The sequence below is a fragment of the Haemaphysalis longicornis genome, unplaced genomic scaffold (genome assembly GCF_048455015.1).
Source record: "Haemaphysalis longicornis isolate Haplotype H1 unplaced genomic scaffold, Haemaphysalis longicornis Haplotype H1 scaffold_16, whole genome shotgun sequence".
Lineage (NCBI taxonomy): Eukaryota > Metazoa > Arthropoda > Arachnida > Ixodida > Ixodidae > Haemaphysalis > Haemaphysalis longicornis.
Window position 1 is genome coordinate 22785979 of NW_027526266.1, and position 17624 is coordinate 22803602.

A 17624-nucleotide genomic window follows, 5' to 3' on the forward strand; every position below is an offset into this window, starting at 1 on the left:
CGCGCCGACAGGCTGGGTTCCTTTCGCCAGGACCGGCCTCGTGCGGTTTTCGTTAAATTCTCGCACTTCAAAGACAAACAAAGTATCCTCTTGCTGCGTAGTAAACTTAAAGACACAGATTACAGCATAGCGGAAGACTTCTCCCCGAATATTCACCTTGCTCGAAGGAACCGGATCGAATCTGGGAAGGCTCGCAATATGCAGTTTAAACTCAAATTCGACAAACTTTCTTGTAATTTCAAAACCTTCGTTTTTGATCAGACTTCGGGAACTGTTATCGAACTGACCTCATAGCAAGCAGATATACCTAGAAAGTCCTCTTCTCAACCCAGCCAATCCCCGCTATCATTCCTGTTTACTAACATACGTAGCCTAATTCCAAAGCGTGATTCCTTATGTGACCTATCGAATTCATCTGCCAGTAGCATTATCATACACACAGAAACTTGGTTAAAACCGTCGGTACTTGATACTGAAGTACTTCCCACTCTTATAGATTTTGACATATTTTTTAAGGATGGAACCAGTAATGTGCGCGGTGGTGGCGTGCTAATAACAACTAATCGACAGTTACAATACAGCGCAGATAACTTATCAACATCACTTGAAATGATCTGCATTTGCTGAAACACCCTTTTTCCTCCCGTGCTGATCGCTGTGTGCTATCGCCCTCGTAACAGCGACAGCTCGTAACAGCAACAGCGACAGCGACAGCGACGGCTTGTTCGCAATCAAAGCCACTTACCAGAACACCCTCATTCTACTTTTCGGCGATTTCTTTTTTCCTACTATCGAGTGGTGAGACCTCGCGCCTACGTTATCATATAGTAATGTTGCATCTCAGTTTGTTGACATATGTCTTACTTTCGGGTTGTCCCAAATCGTCACGAATCCCACGCGAATTACTGGTCATTCAGCCGACATTCTCGACTTAACCCTTACCACAGATCCTGATCGCTTTTCACCTCTGTGTTATCTCCAAGGGCTTAGTGACCACGCAGTCTTACACGCAACTTTTCAGTGCAGCCTTCAAATGCCCAAAACGAAAAACAAAACTATAGTACCCTTTAAAACCGTACCCTTTAGAGCTTTGGATCGATTTCGACTACTTGGGGATTACAGTTTGCTGAAACCTCGATACACAAGTGTGTTTGCGCTTTGCCTTCACCAGAGGTTCATAGTTTTCCAGTCGCTATGTTTTTTTTCCTTGATATACAAACTCGTCTTGCATTTATACTTGTGTTGTGTTCTTGGATAGTTGCGTGGGTGCCCCTCTAAAACCTCGGTACAAGAGGCACTGTTGCAATAGATGCTCAGTTATAAGAAACATTAAGAAACAGTTTGGTTAATTTCCCTATGTTAGCGTTTAGCAACACTGCATACAAGTGACATGGTTACAAAAGACGCCTCTGCTACTTAGGGCAACTTTTTTACCCTGCTTGAGCAAATTCTTCGCTATTTAGAAGAGGCAGGATGCGAAAACGGCTTATATGTGGAACGGCTTATACGGCTTGTTCGCAATCAAAGCCACTTACCAGAACACCCTCATTCTACTTTTCGGCGATTTATTTTTTCCTACTATCGAGTGGTGAGACCTCGCCCCTACGTTATCATATAGTAATGTTGCATCTCAGTTTGTTGACACATGTCTTACTTTCGGGTTGTCCCAAATCGTCACAAATCCCACGCGAATTACTGGTCATTCAGCCGACATTCTCGACTTAACCCTTACCACAGATCCTGATCGCTTTTCACCTCTGTGTTATCTCCAAGGGCTTAGTGACCAGGCAGTCTTACACACAACTTTTCAGTGCAGCCTTCAAATGCCCAAAAAGAAAAACAAAACTATAGTACCCTTTAAAACCGTGGCGATTATCTGAACATGAACCGGGAGCTTGAGACCTTCGCTGACAACTTCGCGAACAGTTTTCCACTCGCTCTGTCGAATCTAGCTGGGAAATATATAAGAATGAAATGCACCGCTTAATCAATCTTCATATACCAACTACCACCATAACTGCGCTTCCGCGCTCTCCTTGGTTTAACGTCGCTTTAAAACACATTAATAACAAGAAAAACCGCCTGTTTCGTTCTGCAAAATCTACTATGCGGTATTCTGCCTGGCAGAAGTACTACGTACGCTGCTGCTAAAGAATGACATACTAATTGCCGAAACTACGCAAAAGTTCTGCTATAAAACATTGCCTTCAATGCTACAAACTGATCCTAAACGATTTTGGAAGACCATAAACCCAGAACAATCTAACCTCATCACTTTGCTGGACCCCTCCGTGTTCCCCATCCCCGATACAAGGGTAGCTGATATCTTAAACACTGCTTTCTGTTCGGTATTTACTAACGAGCTTGCCAGCGATTTCTCTGATATGCCAGATTTTTTGCATCCTTCCGACACCAGCAGTACTTTCAACACTACTGATATTGTTAAGGTTTATAGACTCACTGAATAATTCTTCCTCTACTGTAATCGATGGTATTATTGCTAAAGTGCTCAAAAACACCAAATATCTATCGTCAAATATCTTGTGCCTCATATTTCAACAGTCCTCGAACCCGGGAATTGTTCCATTAGACTGGTTAAGTGGCAAAATCACTCCTTTCTCCAAAAAAGGAAACCAATCATCCCCGCTTAATTACCATCCAACCTCTATCACGTGTGTGTGCTCTAAAATCAGGGAACATATTATTTACTCCCATGTTGCTAATTTTCTACCGTCGTAACTTTTTTAATCCCAACCAGCATGGTTCAAGCAAAGGCCTATCTTCCGACACTCAACTTGCTCTATTCCTTCACGACCTACATTCGTATCTTGACCGCAACATTCCAATTGACGCCCTTTTTAGATTTCGAGACAGCCTTTGATAAAGTCCCCCATTCTCGACTAATAGTTAAGCTATCTCGTCTCAAGCTGCAACCGTCTACATTAAACTGGATTCACTGTTTTCTTACACATCGCCAACAGTTTGTTTATGCCAACTCGCACTTGTCCGCCCTGTCCCCAGTTCTCTCGGGTGTCCCCAAGGCACTGTGCTGGGGCCCCTTCTTTTTTAGTCTACATTAATGACCTGTCTCACGTTGTCTCTTCTCCGCCTCCTCGCGGATGGTTGTGTTGTATACCGGCCAATAGTCGATTCCTCAGGCGACACTGCCCTTCAACACAATGCCATTGCTGTTCAAGAGTGGTACAGGAAATGGATCATATCACTTAACGTCAGTAAAACATCTTTCATCTCTTTTCACCGTCGTTCTAATTATGCACCCCACTCGTATTGCCTAAAAAATACCGCGGTACCCTTCTGTACGTCAGTCCACTTCGGCATCCACATTAGTCCCGATTTAACTTGGCCCAACCATATCAGTCATGTTACTAACGCAACAAATCGTGTCCTCGGATATTTACGTCGCAACCTTCTTTGGCACCATCGTCTGTTAAAGTACTTGCAGACAAAACACTCGTTCTTTCCAAACTTGATTACAACAACGCCATCTACGACCCACGCCAAGCCAACCTCTGTAAAGCCATTGAATCCGTTCAAAACGGCGCAGCCAGGTTCATCCTTTCAGACTATTCGTATCACACAAGCGTTTCGGCATTAAAATCGCAATCTCACCTCCTTCCTCTCACCTCCCGTCGACTGATAGCACGCCTGTCCCTATATCACCGGTTCTTTTATACCTTGCCCCCAAACAATAAGTTCATCCTACCCCCTCCGAAAACATCTCGCCACAGCCATCGTAACATTGTTTACCCGACACGCGCTCACACTACAACTTTTCAGCGTTCATTTATGGTTCATACAGCGCAAGACTGGAACAATCGTTCTGCCGATATCACCGTCATTGCCGATAGCAGTCGTTTTAGGTCTGCTATAGAAGATTTGTGTCATGATCTGTAACCCTTACTGCTTACATCATTGCACTATATTTTGCCTGCCTTTTTTCCTGCCCACCCCTCATGTAATGCCCCAAAAGGGCCCTTGAGGCACCAATAAATAAAAAAAAACTTTCGTAAAATACAAGGAAAAGCTGGGAATAAGAGAGATGCAATGAAACAGGAAATTGTAAAGTCACGGCCACTCGATCAAGCCTGCGCTTAATCGAGACGTCGTGCTAAAGTGCAGACCACGTAGTAATTCAGCATGCTACTTAATTTCGCCTTGTGCATGTGAACTCAGTGGGGATATTGTCTAAAACAGAAAACTTCTATGTTAAAAACATATAAACACTGCAATATTCTCATTACTTGCAGCACTGCCTAAAAACAAGTCGAGTCGCTAAAGTGTTTCGGGAAAGCTCTCTTGGGTGTGAGAGTCGCGTAACTAACAATATTAATTAATTCCGGCACTGGAGCTAAGAAGCAAGCGTCAATAATCACGCCGGAACAGAAATGTCCCGCTATTTCCAGCGCGAAATGCGGGCCTTGTTAGCCGTGTTTAGGCCGGATCTCTTCCTATGGCTTGTAACATGACGTAACTCTAGTGCTACTGACGCGACTTGTAGCTTTAGAGACACTAAATAAACGTTTATTGAAATAAAAGCAGGAGTGCTGTCTTCAGCCCAGCACTAGACATTTTCCCGCTGCGATGGCTCCCTTCACCATCCCAAGAGATGCAAACGCTTACTCGCTGCTAGATCATATCTTGCTTCAATGGCTTACGCATAGGGCGAAAATCAGGCTGCCCTCAAGTATCCCCATCGACAAAGCCAACTTGGCTATCGTTTTGTTCCATGTGAACCCCTAAAACATGAAAGTACTGCAGCGTGCCATGCGGGCTTTCTGCCCACGGCAATATGGCCACCGACCGGCTTCCCCAGCTTCAACTACCTGCGTTGGCGGCTATGGCAGACCACCACTCCAGATGTTTTATACAAACTCCTTGGTCTCCGCGCCCTAGAGTTAATACTAGAGGTATTTTTTAACCTGCAGTGGTGCAGGTCAGTGTAGTGTAGTGCGGACCAGTGCAGTAAGGTCATGACGTCATGCTTCACGCGGGGTTTATCCAATCAAATGAGACAAACTTCTGCTAGAGAGACTCGTCGTCTGCTGTTCCAGCAGACGACAATAAAATTGCGCCACAGCAGACACTTTTTTTTTCAATGCAATAAAGAAAATGCAACCATTTTAAAATTGTTTTTAGTTGTAGTTAACAAAATACACCTACAAAACACACATTTACAGACCTCACCCTCATCGTGAGTAACAAAAAAACCGAATGTGTCATCTCAGAGATCAAACATGCATGCTGTGAGAGCCCTCGCCGAAAACCGTTTCAATTCGACGACAGTTCTTCGTCTGACGAAGATTCGGGCTCTGAAACAGCCATGTTAATACATGAGCTGTCTATGTTGGCGTACAGGATGCAACGCAAGCAAGTGCCACTGTACGTGAAAACGGTGGTGCCGCGCTACATCGACTGAATTCCAGCGCTACTGTTCCGGCTACCGCGTGACGCGGCCAGGCACCTCATCGAACGTTTCGAGCCGTCTCCTTTTTACCCCAAAGCAGTGCATGGAAGACCGCGAATGTCGCCTGAGAAAACATGTTTGGTTGGGCTGACGGATTTGGCCACGCAGATGACGATGAACCAGATCGCCGACAAGTTTGATGTGGCCCAGTCGTCGGTACAGAACAGCCTCAACCGCCCGCTGGACTTCCTCTTCGGCAGTCCACAGGAAGTTATCCGCTGACCGACAAAGACCGAGCGCGAGCGCAGCTTTCACGCTTTCCGAACCATGGCAAAGACGAAGAGCGGCAAGCAGGGGTTTCCGAACGTCATCGGCTGCATCGATGGCTGTCACGTCGAAATACCGAAGCCAGCGGTGTCCGAACACTCCTACTGCAACCGCAAGAAATACCACTCAATCCTTCTGCAAGGAATATGCAACGAACGGAAAGAGTTCTTCGACGTGTTTTCCGGCTATCCCGGATATGCGCATGATGCCCTGGTCCTCAAGAAAAGCTTCTTCTATGAGGATGCTGCTGCCAAGTGTGCAGGTGAGTGCCAAATATTGCTCTATTGAATTGAAGAAAAGGGTAGAAAGCAAGACCACTAAGTTTAATTGCGTACGTGCGTGCGTACGTACGTGTATACATATGTATGTGACGAGGGTTTTCGCAAAATGAACGTACACCAAGCACAGTTTACTGTCCACTGTGCCGGATTGCGAAAAATGGGGAACAGCTCAAAGTTGAAAAGTCTTTTTGTATAGCAACCGAGATGACAAAATATATTTTTTTATTATTGAACGAGAAATAGGCAGAATTTAATTCTAGCTAGAACTTCAGTTTCTAGCTCATTTCTAGCTGGATTGAGATTTTGTTCCGTCTGGCAGCTATTAATTCCAGCTAGCATTTGTCAGTCCAGCTGATAGAAAAAACCCTGCAAGCTGTAAATAATCGCCTCTAGCTAGACTAAGAATTTTCATAGTTTTCAGCTTTAATCTGTTAATGTAGTCATAAATGAAGCTGGCATTTGTGATTTCTTGCTATAGATGCTCTTCCCACTTTCATGGGGAAAACATGGGAAAATTTGACAGAAACACCAGCTGCTGTAAACATACGCCCCCTTTGTAAATTGACTACACTGACATGTTTTTTTGGATGGCCAGTAATGCTAAACCAAGGTATGTTGGTTGGGCTAAACGAAATGCCATGTCGGTGTTTTTATTTTAGCCCTGACTAACACTGAGGTCACGCGTCTCCACCTTATTTTGGTATTCTTGCATAGTTAATAAGCATGTCACTCAAAGCTCCATTATCTTTGTTTTGGGCACTCCCACACTGAATGAGCCCCTGGGCTCTAGCCTCCTTAAGCCCTCCTTGTAACGAGGGGCTAAGGAGACTAGAGTTTATCGAACCGTTCGATAAACTGTTTGTAAAAGTCATAATGTATATGTCAACCTTTTTATCTAAGTAGAAACAATAAAATAAACATATATTTCAATTATGCGCCAAACGTAGGTGTTGTTAAAACCCGACTATCATACTGGTTAGTTTTTGTGTGTGTATGTAATCCTCCTCGGCACTGTGCGAATGCTTTGGCACGCTAAATTACTTTCGCTGAAGACGTGCCCTGACGTAGAAAAGTTGGGGCTAGGTTTATTGTTTTGTTTCCAGCTGCTTGCTCACCGTCCTCCAAGCTTCATCGTTCGCTGAATAATAATTCGAAAGCTGAGCTTGCCAATTTTCAACAGTGTGTTGCTCGTACAGATAAGGTTCGATTTAAAAATAGCATAACAGCATTTTTTTTTTCTTTTTCAACATGGGTACGGGACCCATATATGAAGAATAATTAACTCAGTGGGCTGCTTAGAAGATTTTTCTTGCGCGCAACATTGATGAGGGTCATTACACTGCTTCGTTCCTTTTTTGGCATTCGGCTTCCACAAATGCTTATACATATACTGCAGTTTCATACGTGTGCTTGCACATGTGTAACGCAGGTGACTACCTCCTTGGTGATTCAGCGTAACCTCTGCTGCACTGGCTCCTTCCCCCGTACAAAAGTACGACTAAAGGGTTCGCACAGCGCAAAGAGGACTTCAACAGGCTGCACAGACAGCAGAGGGTCACCATTGAGGGTGCCTTTGGTCTCCTGAAGAATCCGTTCCAGAGGCTGTTCTACGTCAACGCACCGTCCATCAAGCAAGCCGTCCTTACCATCATTGGGGCCTGCCTGCTGCACAACCTATGCATATATGCCCCAGTGACGATGACAACACCGAGGTGCTCACAGCAGGGCTGGATGTTCCTCTTCCTGACGAAGACAGCGACCTTCAGCCCTGTGTGGGAGACCTCACGCACGAAATAGCTCTTAGTTCGTAAGTTCCACTTAAACCACCACGCTGTACACACGCAGTGTCGTACGCAGCATCGTGCGTAAGCGCAACAAACCACTGCGCTGTACGCATCCTTTGTACTCGCATGGTGCTAGGATATATTGTCGCGTTAAGTTTCTTAGACAAGAAAAGTCTATGTTTACAATCAGCTCTAGTCATTTAAGACAAGACAAACCATTGCGCTGTACGCATCCTTAGTACACGCATGGTGCTAGGAGAGATTGTCGTGTTAAGTTCCTTACACAAGAAAAGTCTATGTTTTCAATCAGTTCTAGTCATTTCGGACAAGACAAACCACTGCGCTGTACGCATACCTTGTGCACGCATGGTGCTAAGAGAGATTGTCGCGTTTAGTTTCTTACACAAGAAAAGTCTGTTTTCAATCAGTTCTAGTCATTTCGGACAAGACAAACCACTGCGCTGTACGCATACCTTGTGCACGCATGGTGCTAAGAGAGATTGTCGCGTTTAGTTTCTTACACAAGAAAAGTCTATGTTTTCAATCAGTTCTAGTCATTTCGAACAAGACAAACCACTGCGCTGTACGCATACCTTGTGCACGCATGATGCTAAGAGAGATTGTCGCGTTTAGTTTCTTACACAAGAAAAGTCTATGTTTTCAATCAGTCCTAGTCATTTCGAACAAGACAAACCACTGCGCTGTACGCATACCTTGTGCACGCATGGTGCTAAGAGAGATTGTCGCGTTTAGTTTCTTACACAAGAAAAGTCTATGTTTTCAATCAGTTCTAGTCAATTCGGACAAGACAAACCACTGCGCTGTACGCATCCTTAGTACACGCATGGTGCTAGGAGAGATTGTCGTGTTAAGTTCCTTACACAAGAAAAGTCTATGTTTTCAATCAGTTCTAGTCATTTCGGACAAGACAAACCACTGCGCTGTCCGCATACCTTGTGCACGCATGGTGCTAAGAGAGATTGTCGCGTTTAGTTTCTTACACCAGAAAAGTCTATGTTTTCAATCAGTTCTAGTCATTTCGGACAAGACAAACCACTGCGCTGTACGCATCCTTAGTACACGCATGGTGCTAGGAGAGATTGTCGTGTTAAGTTCCTTACACAAGAAAAGTCTATGTTTTCAATCAGTCCTAGTCATTTCGAACAAGACAAACCACTGCGCTGTACGCATACCTTGTGCACGCATGGTGCTAAGAGAGATTGTCGCGTTTAGTTTCTTACACAAGAAAAGTCTGTTTTCAATCAGTTCTAGTCATTTCGGACAAGACAAACCACTGCGCTGTACGCATACCTTGTGCACGCATGGTGCTAAGAGAGATTGTCGCATTTAGTTTCTTACACAAGAAAAGTCTATGTTTTCAATCAGTTCTAGTCATTTCGAACAAGACAAACCACTGCGCTGTACGCATACCTTGTGCACGCATGGTGCTAAGAGAGATTGTCGCGTTTAGTTTCTTACACAAGAAAAGTCTATGTTTTCAATCAGTCCTAGTCATTTCGAACAAGACAAACCACTGCGCTGTACGCATACCTTGTGCACGCATGGTGCTAAGAGAGATTGTCGCGTTTAGTTTCTTACACAAGAAAAGTCTATGTTTTCAATCAGTTCTAGTCATTTCGGACAAGACAAACCACTGCGCTGTACGCATCCTTAGTACACGCATGGTGCTAAGAGAGATTGTCCCGTTTAGTTTCTTACACAAGAAAATTCTATGTTTTGAATCAGTTCTAGTCATTTCGGACAAGACAAACCACTGCGCTGTACGCATACCCTGTGCACGCATGTTGCTAAGAGAGATTATCGCGTTTAGTTTCTTACACAAGAAAAGTTTGTTTTCAATCAGTTCTAGTCATTTCGAACAACACAAACCACTGCGCTGTACGCATTCTTTGTACACGCATGGTGCTAGAAGATTGTCGCGTTGATTTTATTACACAAGAAAAGTCTGTGTGGGTAATCACTTTTCCACGGGTTGTGTTTTCTGTGTCACGCTTATATATACTGACATGCATTGTTTGGTTTATGTGTGTTTTTTCGAACGTTGCAAACTGCCACACTTAGCCAAAAGGTAGGCCTGACTTCGCTTCTGTGGAGCGCTTGTGAAAGTGCATAGCTTTGAAATGAAAAATCCAAGTTTAATGCTTTTACAAGCTGAATCTACAACTAGGCTACAAGGCGTGCCGTTTTGAAGGGCTTTGGATCGATTTTGACTACTTGGGGATTACAGTTTGCTGAAACCTGGATACACAAGTGTGTTTCCACTTTGTCTTCACCACAGGTTCATAGTTTTCCAGTCGCTATGTTTTTTCCCTTGATATGCAAACTCGTCTTGCATTTATACTTGTGTTGTGTTCTTGGATAGTTGCGTGGGTGCCCCTCTAAAACCTCGGTACAAGAGGCGCTGTTGCAATAGATGCTCAGTTATAAGAAACATTAAGAAACAGTTTGGTTAATTTCCCTATGTTAGCGTTTAGCAACACTGCATACAAGTGACATGGTTACGAAAGACACCTCTGCTACTTAAAGCAACTTTTTTACCCTGCTTGAGCAAATTCTTCGCTATTTAGAAGAGGCAGGATGCAAAAACGGCTTATATGTGGAAGATCTTGTGGATTATGGCCTTGACGATGGAGCTTGGCTTTGCAATCAAAAGGCTGCAAAGTTTTGAACCTCCTGAGTAATTTGTGTTTGCAGACGTTTGCCTCTTTTGCACTCTGAAGACCTTAGAGGTCATGTGATCCTCACGCAAGTAAATGGTGCTCCAGATGATAGGAACCAGGGGAGGCCGATGAACATATTCGCAGTGCAGGAAGTGCGGGCGGTTGAGGCTTATAACCATCACTGAGCACTTTAACACTATTGTGAGCAACAGCCAGGTTTGCAAAGGGCAGTGCTTTACCTCAACGAGTTGAGAAGGAATGCAATCTAGTCACTAAAACTACTTTGAATAACTTTTTGGGGGGCCGGCGTGACTAATTCTTTTCTGCTATGTTTAAGGAAACTGCAATACTCATTCATAAAAACTGATAGAGGGCGACTCCTCAGTGTGCTTACAATTTTTGGTTACAAGATTTGGCCTTCAAGAGACATTTGCTTGGTTCCTCCAGTGTGCCCTGTAACAACGCCTGGTTGTCCCCGGTAACTGTATGCATATGCACAATTTTCAAGATTTTGTTCTTGCTTGAGTAGGCATCCCTATGTTGCGTGCTTTGATAACAAGTTCCTTCGCGCTGCGAGCTGCCGAGCGGTGCGAACGCGTGTCACATCGGCTCCGCAGTTTTTCGATGATTGCAACGCGGTTATTCACCTTCTGCCCCGATAATTCCTTCACCAAGTGTTCCGCGAAGTGACAAGGATTACGAGGATACCTGTTTTTAAGGTAGGAATTCGTTGTTCTGGACTTTAGAAACGCTTTCCTTTACCAACCGAGGCGAGCGGGAGCTAAGCCTAACTGTTAGGCCTACCAGCCGAAGCCGCGCTCCAGCAGCGGCGGCGGCGGAGTGACCCGACATATGGCAAGTGCAAATTTAAAGCACAGAAAATTAGACAGAAGACGAACGACACAAGGACAAGCCGTGTGTCGTTCGTCTTCTGTCTAAATTTTCTGCGCTTTAAATTTGCACTATGGATTACCAACTAGCTCGATCCTTCACGTTTTTAAGACATATGGCAGCCTCGACGAGCCACGTCACCGCTACGTCAAGCATGACGCAAGTGGAGGTAGAGGGGGAGGATATATCCCCCGACCAAGTCAGCGAGGCACTTGGCTCGAGTGTCTCTGGAAAGCAAAATGTACGCATGCAAGCCCCAAGCCTGCCCGACGGCCCGCAACAGTCGAGACCCAACGAAGCCACGCGCCCGGGAAGAGCTCGAGAAAAGGTAATCAAAAACTCAAGAATGCCTGGGCTGCCGCGCGAAGACTTCAAGATTGTGCTGAGACTCCGCGGGGGCATTGACATAAGCAAGGCGGGACAAGTGCAGGTAGGCCGGAAGAGCAAGTCGAGCGGAGAGTGCGACAAGATCACGATCCGGACCAAGGACGGCACCATCATACCCACGCTTCCCAAGATACGGATACTGGGTATGGTCATAGAAGCGAACGGAAGAAACGGAGACACGGTGAACCGACTCGTGAACGAGGCAGCCCAACGCCACCAGGCTGCTGAAGCGCTTGACCTCGAGACACGGCGGCATGAGGGAAGACAACCTCATCCGACTAATACAAGCTTTCGTGGTGTGCCACGTAACGTACGTGGCAGCTTTTCATCACTGGCACGCGTACGAGAAGAAAAAGATTGACATCCTGATACGCAGGGCTCACAAGATCGCGCTCGGCCTGCCGGAAACGGCGAACACCGACAGAATGTTGCAGTTGGGCGTACACAACACGCTCGCTCGAGGAAATCATCGATGCGCAGAGAGTGCCTCAGCTGGAGAGACTGTCGAAGACCAAGGCCGGACGCACCATCCTCGAGAAGCTGAGCATTGGGTACCACCAACAACAAGGACGCAAGACCACGCTTAAGGAAGAGATTCGCCCTGACCTGCGAGTGGATCCAATACCCAGAAACGTACATACAGAGCACAAGGGCCGACTTCAAGCAAGAGCCAAGGCCCTCGTCGACAAGTACGGCGAGAACCCAAAAGCCCGCTTCGTCGACGCCACGGAATGCGCGGGTGGACGCCGCTACGTGGCGACCGCGGTCGACGGCAGGGGTAACACGAGATCGGCGGCGAGCGTAAAATGCGACCAGGCTGAAGAAGCCGAGGAGGTGGCCATTGCCTTGGCGATAATCACGAGGGATGCACCGCGGTCCTCAGTGACTCGCGTCAAGCAGTGCGAAATTTCGCTAAGGGAGAAGTTTCACCGACGCCTGCTTGCATCCTGGAGCGAGCCCACACTCGAGCCAAAAATCTGGTTCCCGGCGCACGAGGGCGAAGTGTCGGAGAGCAAGATCAATCGGAACGAGTCGGCCCACGCCGCGACGCGCGCGCTATCCCTCCGCGCTGACAGCGACGACGAGGCCTCGCAACTCTGGTATAGCGCCAAATACAGACTAGTCGGATACAACGAGATCACGAAGGCGTACCGCCTGGCTCGAAGGGATCTCCCTCCACCCAGCGAAAAGCTGGACAGAGCCCAGGCGGTTACATTCCGACAACAGCAAGCGAGGACCGTTCCGACGCCGCAAATGATGCACAGGATGTATCCCCATGCCTACCCAGACAGCAAGTGCAAGGTCTGCCGAAGGGAGACGGCCACGCTAACACACATGCTGTGGGACTGCAAGACACACCCGGACAAAGCTAACTCAGGACTCCTACCACCACGGCTAGAATCGCTGCTGGCATCATACAACCAAGAAGACCAGCTCTGGGCCGTCCAGCAGCTCCGAGAGGCAATGGCTAGGCAGGCCCCGGAGGACCCTGATGGGGAACCGTAAAGGGACGGCCCAGCCGTCCCCTCGAGGATGATCTAGGCCCGATCGACGAGCGCTAGCGTCTCGACGTCAGCGTTAGTTCTGCGGGCTTAATAAAAGTTTATTCAACCAATCAATCTTGCTTGAGTAGTGGGAACACACTAACTGTGCTAATTTTTATAGATCTTCTCTGCCTTTTAAATGCAGAGCATTTCTTTAACTCACGATGTCACCCGTTCTAGTTGCCCATCGTAGTCCGCACCCCTCCCCCTACACTATATAAAAAAAAATAATAGTCCCCGCGCCTGGTTTCGATCCCACGACCCTGCGGGAGGAACGCAAGGTACATGGTGCTCTACCCACTGCCCCACAAAGCCGACACAGAATGGGGGGCTACGAACGCGCCTTATATCCTTGACTCATTCAAACTACGTCACTATATAAAAAAAAATAATACTTACCGGCGCCTGGTTTCGATCCCACGACCCTGCGGGCGGAACGCAAGGTACATGGTGCTCTACCCACTGCGCCACAAAGCCGACACAGAATGGAGGGCTACGAACGCGCCTTATATCCTTGACTCATTCAAACTACGCCAAGAAGCTGCTGATACAACGCATTGACTACCTGTGGGCGGAACGCGAGGTATATGGTGCTCTTCCCACTGCGCCACAATAATCATACCCACCTGCTAATAAATGATGTCACGTAACCACGTAATTACGTCTCATTTATTACAATACAACAACCAACAGCAACAAGTGCAACAACATTAACGTAACGCAAACTACTCAACGTCGTGCGCCCCCGGAAATGCTCTGCATTTCATCGTGCCCCTCGCGAGGGGGATGTTTAGTTTACTGCCGCAGCAAGAACCAGGCGGCCTCCTGCGCAGTTTGTGGCGCATACCCACTTGGGGGATTGGCCAGGATCGTTTCACTTACTACATGCCGGTTACGGCAGGGTTTGACTCTTTTTGGGTAACATGCTACTCATGCTTTATTGCTCAGTCCATGTACCCACTGTTCACAAATGTTATTATGCGACACTTGCCAATGAGCTTGCTGGCATATTTACTACCAGCACAGTTCTAGCTTCACTATAGCCAACCCGAGCCACATTTTTGTTCCTGTGGATGACTACCTATCGTAGCACGGCACATTTCCTTGAAATGCAAAACGGGCTATTGGAAATCTAGGTCGTCTACACAATCCGGTTTGAGCTTCTTAGAGTTGTATCAAGCAAGAAGAGATTTATGCAAGTCCTGTAGCTGTGCTAACGCGACGCACTTTGGTGCTTGCAATAGCTGTTTCCGCAACACTCACTTCGACTGCCCGCTGTTCTCTGAGTAAATATGTTTGCTTAAACTGGCAGACAGTTTAAAACCTACGTAATAAAAGCTCATTAACGGCTGCTCATATGTCCTCCGTTAATTTTGTGAGCCCGCTACACTCTTATGAATGCACCCTATAAACAAGAGTACCAAGACAGTGGTATCATTTGCGCAAGGGTACAAATTTAAAAATGGGATGACTCAAATTGAGCATCTGACTAGCCAGAAGTGAGCGACGGCAGTATGTTTCATCTTTGAGAGCGAATGTTAACAAGCTAAAAGTTTTGGCTGAACGCACGTGCATGCGTTGAAAATGGTGCTAGGCGCTGTATTTAATAAGCAGCGTGCAGTTACAATTGTAGTGAACGATTTTTTTTACTTCTTACGGGCGCGACCACGTAAGGTGTTTCCCGTGGACAAGTGGCAGATGCAGCAGAGAGAACAAGTCTTCCAAGTTGGACAATTCTACAATAGTGCAGTTGAACAACATATTGTGATCTTGGCAGATCGGCGAATTCCGAAGGAAAAGGTTTTGTTTTCGTTTACCTGAATGCTTCTGTTTTGTAGGCATATCTAGCAGCTGAACGAAGCATGGATCGGTTCGCCCTTCACGAGCTTTTTCATTTTTAGTCTACTATTGTGTTTGTATTTTCCTTTCGTGTTTTAAGTTTGGAACATACTTTTTCGTATCCTTGCCACTGTTAAGTCATGTTTCTTGTTGTAAATTTAATGTGCATAATAAAAAGGTAAGACAATAGGTCAGCTGTGTTATGGTGCTGAATTGTTTTTTGGGAAGTCACGTAATTGCTTCCCAAAGTTGATGCAGTTCATTTATTGTGCCCTGTGGCTTGATTTCTGTTTTAAACGTGACATTGTACAGAAAATTATTTATTGCGTGCGCATTAAATGATTTTCTGCATGATGGCGTGTCTAACGCAGAAATGGGGCCGCGAGGCAACTCGTAAAATACGCATTAGCCATAAGGACTGGCCGGAAGGCCAGAAATTTGCACGAAAATGGCATGGGGTCCACGCATAGACATTTCCATGGGAATATGCTTTGCCAAGCATTGTCCCGCAGAAGTCCGAGCTCATCATTCTGAGGCGCAAGCCACTGAATCTTCTACAATACAAATAAAGCTCCAGGGTAGCGACATCCCCATAGTCCCGGCATCCGCATACTGGGACTCACATTGTCAAACGCTCCTTTCAAATCGAAAGCGAGAATAGCCCTGCTCGAGTAAGGAAAAATGTGCGCCACGACGTCTTCCTTCAGTTGAAGGAGTATGTCAAGAGTTACAGATGGTGCCGGAAGTCGAACATTGCGTGCGGATAAATGTCTCGGGCTTCTATGTATTCCAGCGCTTACTACCCTCACATCCTGGCAGCGACGGCAAAATACCGGATAAGCTTAAAGACAAGTACACTGGCACAACTTTACCTTATTTCATCCCATCTGCCCATCCCTAAGTATTAAATCTGGTTATTATTTTAATTTCCATATTTAACATTTGAGTATTTTTAACAAATTAGCCACCACTTACCAGCCGTGGGTAATCCCCCCTCGCTGTTTCCTTTTCCTTTCCTTAATTAGCCATTTCCTTAAGGTGAAGAAGGTATGAGCTGCAGCTTTCTTGTGAAGCGTTTTGGAAATTTACGGCAAGGCAATGAAGAGCTTCTTACTTCGTTACTGTCTTTACTCGTGCCCAAGAAAATTATCCGATGGAATAATTCTAAAAGAGCTGCTAATGCTGCCAGGAGGACTGACCCGCTCTTCATTTACAGTTCTACTGCTCTTGAAGCAGTGTTGCCTATGTTTAATGCCTTTATCGGCCTATGTTTAATGCCTTAATTGGCCTTCCAGAGCTTGGCCAACTGTTGGCTTCTTACCTTTCCCAAACACCAGCCAATAATGGCGGCCGACGTACTGCCAAGCTCGGACACATTGGCCACTGAAGATTTGCCATGCTTGGGCTTGGCACTTTCTGCTGCTTGGGCTGGTTCCGGTTTGTGACTGGACTTACGATACGCATAGATTTGCGAGGTAGTGTGGTTGAGGCGCTGGATGGTTAGCGTTCCTCCCCAGCCTTACTGGATGTAGAGTCCCAGTATGCGGATGGCCGGACTATGGGGATGTCGCTACCCTGTAGCTTTATTTGTATTGTAGAAGATTCAGTGGCTTGCGCCTCAGAATGATGAGCACGGACTTCTGCGGGAAACATTGAAGACCGCTTATACTGGCGTATACTGTTGGACGGCGTCAGCGGCTTCCTGGAACGCATCCTGCATGTCGCCTTCTGACCGACCAGTAGTCCAAATCATGAAGTCATCTGCGTAGAGCGCATGTTTAATTCCTGGGGTGGTGTTAAGCTGTTGCGGGAACTTCATCATAGCTAAATTAATGTTGGGGAAAGCACCGCTCCTTGTGGCGTTCCTTTGTTGAGCATGGTTTGAAGGGCAGTCCGTAGTGGTCCGATGCCTGGTGACGAATGCCTGGATATACTGGAACATTCGTTTTCCACAGTTAGTGTCACTTAGGTTTTCGAGGATGCCGCCGTGGCTCACATGGTCAAACGCTCCTTTCAAATCGAGAGCGAGAATAGCCCTGCTCGAGTAAGGAAAAATGTGCGTCACGACGTCTTCCTTCAGTTGAAGAAGTATGTCAAGAATTACAGATGGTGCCGGAAGTCGAACATTGCGTGCGGATAAATGTCTCGGGCTTCTATGTATTGTTGTAGGTGGGTATCACACGCTCAAAGAGCTTCTCTACGCACGACGTTAGCGATATGGGGCGCAATGTGTCCAGCTTCGTAGGTTCGCCTGGCTTCAGAATGAGCAAAATTTCAGCGTGTTTCCATTGAGCCGGTATTCTGCCCCGTTTCCAGTGCCCATTGAAGTACCCCGTAAGGTTTGGATGCTTGGGTCGTCAAGATTCGTGGGCAGCTTGTTTGTGACCTTGTCATTTCCCGGAGTGGTGTTGCGGGTCAGCTAGGGCTTGAAGTTCCCGCCAGACCTCCTGTGTCGTTATTGGTTT

General features: G+C 46.4%; 1 protein-coding gene across 1 annotated transcript; it reads left to right on the top strand.

Annotated features, from left to right (window-relative positions):
• The first annotated feature begins 5752 nt into the window (after positions 1–5752).
• LOC144166070 (uncharacterized) lies at positions 5753–7830 on the top strand. The gene is made up of 2 exons (XM_077695727.1): positions 5753–6014; positions 7538–7830. Exons 1-2 carry the CDS (start codon positions 5753–5755, stop codon positions 7828–7830), a joined length of 555 nt encoding a protein of 184 aa, XP_077551853.1.
• Positions 7831–17624: the final 9794 nt, after the last annotated feature.

Excerpts from the sequence above, each read along its gene's own strand:
- LOC144166070 (XM_077695727.1), top strand. The coding sequence starts at position 5,753 with ATGGCAAAGACGAAGAGCGGCAAGCAGGGGTTTCCGAACGTCATCGGC. Across the intron at positions 6,015-7,537 it reads TGCTGCTGCCAAGTGTGCAG|GGTTCGCACAGCGCAAAGAG; the intron begins GTGAGTGCCAAA and ends GTACGACTAAAG.